Source organism: Macaca fascicularis, chromosome X, assembly GCF_037993035.2.
Source record: "Macaca fascicularis isolate 582-1 chromosome X, T2T-MFA8v1.1".
In the NCBI taxonomy this organism is placed as follows: domain Eukaryota; kingdom Metazoa; phylum Chordata; class Mammalia; order Primates; family Cercopithecidae; genus Macaca; species Macaca fascicularis.
This window is the reverse complement of record NC_088395.1, coordinates 139,491,729-139,499,897: the sequence shown is the minus strand read 5'-3', so window position 1 is coordinate 139,499,897 and position 8,169 is coordinate 139,491,729. Positions and strand designations below refer to the sequence as shown.

The window sequence follows — 8,169 nt, the reverse complement described above, 5'->3', positions numbered from 1 at the left end:
TTGAAATAGAGACTGTATGGTGTCTGCAAAGCTTCAAATTTTTGCTATCTATCCCTTAACAGAAAAAATCTGCTGACTTCTGCTTTGGATCATGACTGAAAATTATACATTATGTGAAAATTTACTATTATAGCAATGAATAACACAGTGATTTTTGCTGAAGGTGACAAAAATTAATTTTGTGGAATATAAAATAATTCCTGAAATATGTATGTCTTTACATTATTACTCATCCATATATTGCTAGCCCATAAGAAGAACACTCAGACATGCAGAATCATAATTAAATTGTCATCTTTGATATTGTGCTTTCAATAGTATTAAAACCATCACTTTACACATATTGATTTTGTTTTTATAAAGGTAGAGTTGTCAAAATATAAGATAGAACATATTTTACAATTTTTTTGCTTTGACTTAAAATTTTTAATGATCAGGCATATGCTCTGTTTTTATTCTTGCTCTGGGCCTCTCAAATGTTAGAATGGGAAGCCTTGATGAGACTTGGTAAGCATGTCAACACTTAGATGTGAGGAGCCATTTTTTGCTCTGTTGGGGCCTTATGTTCTGAGCAAAGTCTCTGAGAAGTTCTACCAATGCTTAATGAGCTCAGCAAAGCCTACCTGTCTGCAGCTACCACAGGGCAGTGAGAAAAAAACCAGCAGAGCACCTGCTATGAACTAAATTGCATCCTCTGAAAATTCTTATGCTGAAACCCAAACCCCTAATTTGACTATTTTTGGAGATAGAGTCTTTAGGAGGTAATTAAAATTAAATGAAATCGCAAGAGTGGAATCTTAATCTTAAAGGACTATGTCTTTACAATAAGTGAAATCAATCTCTCTCCCTCTCTCTCTCTCTCTCTCTTTCATGTGAGAAACACAGTGAAAAGGTAGCCATCTGCAAGATAGAAAGAGGGTGCTCACCGGAGACCAAATCCTGCTAGAACCTTGGTCTAAGACTTTCCTGCCTCCAGAATTGTGAAAAAATAAATGTATGTTATTTAAGCCACCAGTCTACAGTATTTTGATATGGTAGCCCAAATACAGTAAGACAGATTTTGGTACTGAGAAGTGGGGTGCTGCTGTAAAAAATACCTAAATATGTGGAAGTGGCTTTAGAACTGGGTAATGGGTAAAGACTAGAGTCTTGTGGCACATCCTAGAAATATGGACATTTAGGGCAATCCTGGTAAGGTCTCACAGAGAAATAAAGAACCTGATATTGAAAACTGGAGGAAAGGTGATTTCTGTTATATGGTGGCAAAGAACTTGGCTGAACTGCGTCCTAGTGTTTTGCAGAAGTTAGAACATACAATTGAATAAATTGGATACTTAGCTAAAGAGATTTCTAAGCAAAGTGTTGAGGGGTTGGCTTGGTTTCTCCTGACTAATTATAATAAAATGCAAGAAGGGAGAGACGAATTAGAGAAGGAATTGTTAAGCAAAAAGGAACCAGAACTTAACAACTTGGAATATTCTCAGCCTATCCATATTGCAAAAAACGAAACTTGTCCTGAAGAGAACACTAACCCTACAGCTGGACAACCGTTTGATGAAGAGATTGTGGATGGGACTCATGAGTTTAATCAGCCATCTCAGCAGAAGCCAGGAATAGAAGTGGGATTATATGAGCAAAAACACCACTAGTTTGAACTAAAGGAGACAGAGAAAGCTACACAGAATGAAGGGAGACTTTTGAAGTTCTTGGATTCTCAGGAGCAGAACATTTAGCTTTTTGGCTGCTAATTGCACTGTTATTCAAGGAAAAATAAGAATAACCATGAAGGCATTTATAGATAATCAGGGCTGACACTTCTACCACAGGCCCATGGGGCAAAGCTGTTTCTACCTCAGTTTCAAAGGGTGATACCACCTCTCCAGTTTCAGTGGGTCAGGATGACCCTGCCCTGTGCCTCAGGGTCAAGGCAGCCTTTATAGACAATCCTTTGAGCTGGACCCTCTCTGATAACTGAAGGGGCAGGGCCCTAGCAGAGCCATGAAAGTGACACTGCCACCCAGGTGGTGGGTAGAGTGTTGAACCAAAGAGATTATTGAGCCTTAAGATCTCATGGAATTCACCTTGCTAGGTTTTGGACTTGCTTGGGACTCATTACCCCTTTCTTTCTTCTGATTTCTTTCTTTTGGAATGGGAATGTCTATTCTATGCCTCTGTCACCACTGTATTTTAGAAGCACATAACTAGTCTGGTTTCACAGGTTCACAGCTAGAGAAGAATTTTGTCTCTGGATGAATCTTACCTTGAGTCTCACCAATATATAATTTACATGATATTTAGGTAAGACTTTGGACTTTAGACTTTAAGAGTTGATGCTGGAAAGAGTGAAGACTTTGGGGACCGTTGGAATGGAATGAATGCATTTTACATGTGAGAAAACATAAATTTGGGGCAAACCAGAGGGGTTAAAACTCTCTCCTTAACTAAACTTTAGACAGGCTCCTCTAAGCCCTCTTTTTGACCTCATCCTTGCTAAGTCTAATTTTATCAAGAGTTTAGCTTAAGTCACCTTAGTGAGAATCCCCAGCTTTTGATATCCAATCATCTTCAATATCTGATCACACTCTTCTTCCCCACCCTTGATATCTGATCACCCCAGCCTGCCTTTAGCAAGAATCTTGTTAAGTTGGTTTAACAAGAATTCACCTACCCTTGATGTATCTTCTTAGTAATTTTTCATCCACTGACCACTTCACTCTGCTCCTTGACTACAAATCCTCTTGCCTTTACTGCATTTAGAATTGAGCCCAGGCCAGTGCAGTGGCTCACAACCGGGGGTGGTGGCGGGAGCCTGTAATCCCAGCTATTCAGGAGGCTGAGGCAGCAGAATCGCTTGAACCCAGGAGGCGGAGGTTGCAGTGAGCCTAGATCGTGCCACTGCAGTCTAGCCTGGACGACAGAGTGAGACTCTGCCTTAAAAAAGAATTGAGGCCAGTTCTATCCTGAGGTCTCTTTGCCCCAGTGCAATAGTTCCTGAATAATATCTGTTTTACCTCTTTCACTACTGTCCAGCTCTGGTTCTGTTTAGCAAATGCTATAGACTGAATTTTGTCCCCCTACCCACTAAAACTCATATGTTGAAGCCCTAACCCCAATTTGACGGTATCTGGAGATAGGGTCTTTAGGAGGTAATTAAGGTTAAATGAGGTCATAAGGGTGGGTCCCAAACACGACAGGATGTGTCCTTATTAAAAGATCTCTCCAAGCCCCACTGCCATGTGAGGACACAGTGAGAAGGCAGATATCTGAAAGCCAGGAAGTGAGCCCTCACCAGAAACCAATCCTGCCGGGAACTTGATCTTGGACTTCCAGCCTCCAGAACTGTGAGAAAATAAATGTCTATTGTTTCAGCCACCCAGTCTATGGTATTTTTTTATGGCAGCCCGAGGTGAGTGAGATAGCACCTCTGTGTGTTTGAGGCTGAGGTATATGCATGTGTGCAATCATATGCATTATTTCCAGAGCCCAGGTGCTGGAGGAAGTTGCTGTGGACTAGAGAAGCAGGCCTGAAGACACAGAGCCTGTGTGGCATGGTTATTAGGACTCTTGGCGAGTGAGGCAGAGTTGAGACCAAGGGTGGGAGAAAGAGACTGCCCCAGGCCTCTGCTTCTGCTGGGCTTTGTCCTGTTCTCTCTTTAGACCTCTTTCTCATTGGCAATGTGTGTACCTTCCAAAGTGAAGTATAGGCTGTGGACTTAGTCTATTGATTGTACCACAGCCCAACAAATAAATGTTACCGTATATTGTTAACTCCCTTTTCCCATCTCTACTCTATCTACTCAGGAAGCCTTAGTGTAGCTGTTTGGGTAGAGAGACAAAAACCGGATTCTTCCACAAGAAGCTTCTTGACCAGCAGGTGAAGAAATAATCCTTGCAAGAGCCCAGATCCAGCTTCATGTGAGACAATGGCTGGGAAGAAATGATAGATGGGCCTGCAGAGGCCTACACGTCTGATTTTCATCAGTCCCTTTAGGATGTGCTATGGTTTAAATGTGTCCTCCAAAAGTTCATGTGTTGGAAACTTAATTACCATCGTAACAGTATTAAGAGGCAGGCCCAGAGGAGGAGGGGCTGAAGGCGTGAAAAGGCACGCAGGCGTACTACACGGAGCATCGCCTGCCGCCGCGCACCTCACGCCGCGCACCTCACGCCGCGCACCTCACGCCGCGCACCTCACGCCGCGCACCTCACGCCGCGCACCTCACGCCGCGCACCTCACGCCGCGCACCTCACGCCGCGCACCTCACGCCGCGCACCTCACGCCGCGCACCTCACGCCGCGCACCTCACGCCGCGCACCTCACGCCGCGCACCTCACGCCGCGCACCTCACGCCGCGCACGCCACGCCAGACCTACACTCGGCGCAGAAGAATTATTTTTCTTCTCTGGAAGGTGAACATTTATCGCATTTATTTCCCAAATCTGGTAACATGGCAAAATATATCAGTCTAACTGAAGCTAACAAAGAACTCAAGGTCTTAATAGACCAGAACCAGACCAGTGGCTCCGTGGCCGTTCACCCCTCCACCGTAAACCCGCTCGGGAAGCAGCTCTTGCCGAAAACCTTTGGACAGTCCAGTGTCAGTATTGACCAGCAAGTGGTAATTGGTATGCCTCAGAGACCGGCAGCATCAAACATCCCTGTGGTAGGAATCCCAAGCCCACCCAGCAGTCACTTTGCCTCTCAGAACCAGCCTTCCTACTCCCCACCTCGGTGGGCCAGGCAGCACAACAGGAAAGGAGAGAAGAATGGCATGGGCCTGAGCCATCTTTCCATGAAGGTCTGGGAGACGGTGCAGAGGAAAGGGACCACTTCCTGCAAGGAAGTGGTGGGCGAGCTGGTCGCCAAGTTCAGAGCTGCCAGCGACCACGTCTCACCAAACGAGTCAGCTTATGACGTGAATAACATAAAACGGCGCACCTACGATGCCTTAAACGTGCTGATGGCCATGAATGTCATCTCCAGGGAGAAAAAGAAGATCAAGTGGATTGGTCCGACCACAAACTCGGCTCAGAACTGTCAGAACTTACAGGTGGAAAGACAGAAGAGACTTGAAAGAATAAAGCAGAAACAGTCTGAACTTCAACAACTTATTTTACAGCAAATTGCCTTCAAGAACCTGGTGCTGAGAAACCGGTATGTGGAGGAACAGGTCAGTCGGCAGCTGCCGCCCAACTCAGTCATCCACCTGCCCTTCATCATCATCAGCACTAGCAAGAAGACCGTTATCAACTGCAGCATCTCCGACGACAAATTAGATTATCTGTTTAAGTTTGACAACTCATTTGAAATCCACGATGACATGCAAGTGTTGATGTGGATGGGCATGACTTTTGGGCTAGAGTCCGGGAGCTGCTCTGCTGAAGACCTTAAAATGGCCAGAAGTTTGGTCCCAAAGACTCTGGAGCCGTACGTGACAGAAATGGCTCAGGGAACTTTTGGAGGTGTGTTCACGATGGCAGGTTCCACGTCTAATGGCACGCAGCCCTCTGCCAGTGACCTGACCAACGGTATGGATGGGATGCCGGCCACAAGCTCTAATGGGTCTCAGTACCATGGCTCCAGAGTGGAGACCACAGCAGTCCAGGAGGAGGAGGAGGAGGAGGAGGACAACAACGATGATGACTTCAATGAGAATGACGAGGATGATTGACGTCCTCTCCCCTTCAAATTCAGCTTCAGGAAAACATTTAGGGAAAACAAACTTTTTTTTTTTTTTAAATGTGAGGTTTTCTGTTTCTTTTTTGCCTACTCTCAAGAAGATATTGGTAAGCTGTAGAATTTAGATATGCACCTCTGATAAGCAAGGATTGTTTCCCGTATGATTAAGACCTGCTGTTGATGTGTGTTTTGATACCAGTGTGCTGACGCAAAGCCTTTATTTACTTTTTAGGATTTTGTGTTTTCATTTTCTATTTTTCTTTAAATGCAGAGTTCATTGTTGCCCCTTAACAGTTTTTGCTGAGTTTACTGAAGAAATTGTACTTCATCCACATCCATGAAAATAAAATGCTCTCCTGTTGTGCACAGTGAGTACCGAATGCCGTTTATTTGCCATGGGTTTGGATGGCACCCCCACTGATGCATAGCAAGACTCTGAGTTTTCCATTTGTTCAGTTGTGCAGTGTCCAGAGCCCCAAGCAAATGGCAGAATTCTATTTTCAGAACAATAAACACCATTAATCTTTAAAAGAAGAAAAAAAAGGTAGGGACTTTAGGAGGTGATTAGGCCATGAGGGCTGTGCCCTCATCAATGGATTAATGCTGTTATCATAGGAATAGACTTTTGATAGAAGGATAATTTCAACCCTATTCCTCTCTCTGTCTTGAATGCTTGCTTGCCCTTCTGCCATGTTAGGACACAGCAGGAAGGTCTTCACTAGGTGCCAAGCATATGCTGGCACCATGCCTTTGGACTTCTCAGGCTCCAGAACCATGAGCCAAATAAATCTGTTTATCTTTATAAATTACCCAGTCTGTTATAGGAGCAGGAAACGAGCTAAGACAGGATGGCTGAAGGCTCCCAGCTGGCAATCAAGGTACATCTATCTATGCAGGAATCATTTGCTGACTGGAAGCAAGATGAGTAGGTTTTCCTTTTTCAAATCTGTGAGATAGAACAGTGGTGGAGCCTACAGCAGTGTCATGGTATGGTGAGAAGAAACTGGGTCAGAATTTAGGTAGCGAGATCTTGACTCATTAATACGAGAAAGTTGTACCAAAAGTGTGGCTGGGGGCAGCAGAGGGAGCTGTTGCTTTCTTCAAGCACAGTTTCACAAAGGGTCATCTTTCCAACCATATGCAGACCTGTCCAGAGTTCCAAGAAAAAATAGACACTAGAGTAATCACTGTGAAAGCAAGACCGTAAGACCCATAAGAGAGGGCAGGTAGTTAATTACAATGAGATACCACTTCATACCCATTAGAATGGCTATTATGATTATTATTTTGAGGTAAGGTCTTCCTCTATTGCCCAAGCCTGCAGTGCAGTGGAAAGATCATGGCTCACTGCAGCCTCAACCTTCCAGGCTTAATCAGTCCTCTCACCTCAGCCTTCCGAGTAGCTGGGACTACAGCTACTCCACACCTAGCTAATTTTTTTTGGTATTTTTTGTAGGGATGGGGTTTCACCATGTTGCCCAGGCTGATCTCGAGCCCCTGGGCTCAAGCAATGCACCTACCTCAGAGTCCAAAAATGTTGGAAATATAGGTGTGAGCCACCACACGTGACCGTGACTGACTTCTTTTACTTAGCAAAATGTTTCCAAGGTTCATCCATCTTGTAGCATGGATCAGTACTTCATTTCTTTTTATGGGTAACATTCCATTGTATGTATGGATAGACTTTTTGTTTATCCAGTCATCTCTTGATGGACAGTTGGGTTGTTTCTACCTTTCGGCTGTTACAAGTAACAATGCAGTGAACATTAGTATGCAAATATCTGTTCACATCTCTGCTTTCAATTCTCTTGAGTATGTGTATATTTGAGAGTGGAATTACTGGGTCATATGGTAACAGTATATTAAGCCTTTTGAGGAACCCCCAGGCACATTTCCACAGAGGCTGTGAAATTCTCACCAGCAACATACAAGACATCTAAGAGATGGTTTCGAGTAGTCTTGGGAGTAGAGAAGACGTTACCAAGGTCACCTGTGTATAGTGATGGCACTGGCTGGTCCTTGTTTTTTTTTTGAGTTGGTTTCTTTGTGTCCTGTCTGAAAACTTTTCCAAACCATGCTGAAAAACACATGCCTTTCCCCGCCCCCACAATCAATTCTTAACATAGTTGCCCCACTTTGGAAGGCTTTCAGTTCCTAAAAATTTCTGAGGAACGTTGGATCACTGAGAGGGCTGCTCCTCACCTCCAAGGGACATGCCACATAACTCCACTTGCCCTGCTTATCAGATGTGGACTCCATGAAGGGGTGGGCACTGCCATAGCCAGTGTTCAGCCTTTGACCTGCCTTCCCCTTGGTGCACACCTAGAGCATCCAAACGAGCAGTCTCCTAAGGTCTGGAGCAAAGCCTTCCCAGCCAAGTGCAGCCAGCAGCCCCAGAAGGTACCTCCTTTTGCCTTCTGGCCTCCTAATGTGCTTTGCATTAAAATACCCATTTTGGCTTTGCCTTTGAGTCAATTCTCAGGGCAGCA

At 44.6% G+C, this 8,169-nt stretch overlaps 1 protein-coding gene across 1 annotated transcript; it reads left to right on the top strand.

Moving 5' to 3' along the window:
* The first annotated feature begins 4,354 nt into the window (after nt 1–4,354).
* On the top strand, nt 4,355–6,119 carry TFDP3 (transcription factor Dp family member 3). The gene has a single exon (XM_005594605.4). The coding sequence runs from the start codon at nt 4,449–4,451 to the stop codon at nt 5,670–5,672; it is 1,224 nt and encodes a 407-aa protein (XP_005594662.3). The 5' UTR covers nt 4,355–4,448; the 3' UTR covers nt 5,673–6,119.
* The last annotated feature ends 2,050 nt before the right edge of the window (nt 6,120–8,169 follow it).

Bases quoted from the DNA above. Each gene is read 5' to 3' on its own strand.
- TFDP3 (XM_005594605.4), top strand. From the start codon at position 4,449: ATGGCAAAATATATCAGTCTAACTGAAGCTAACAAAGAACTCAAGGTC.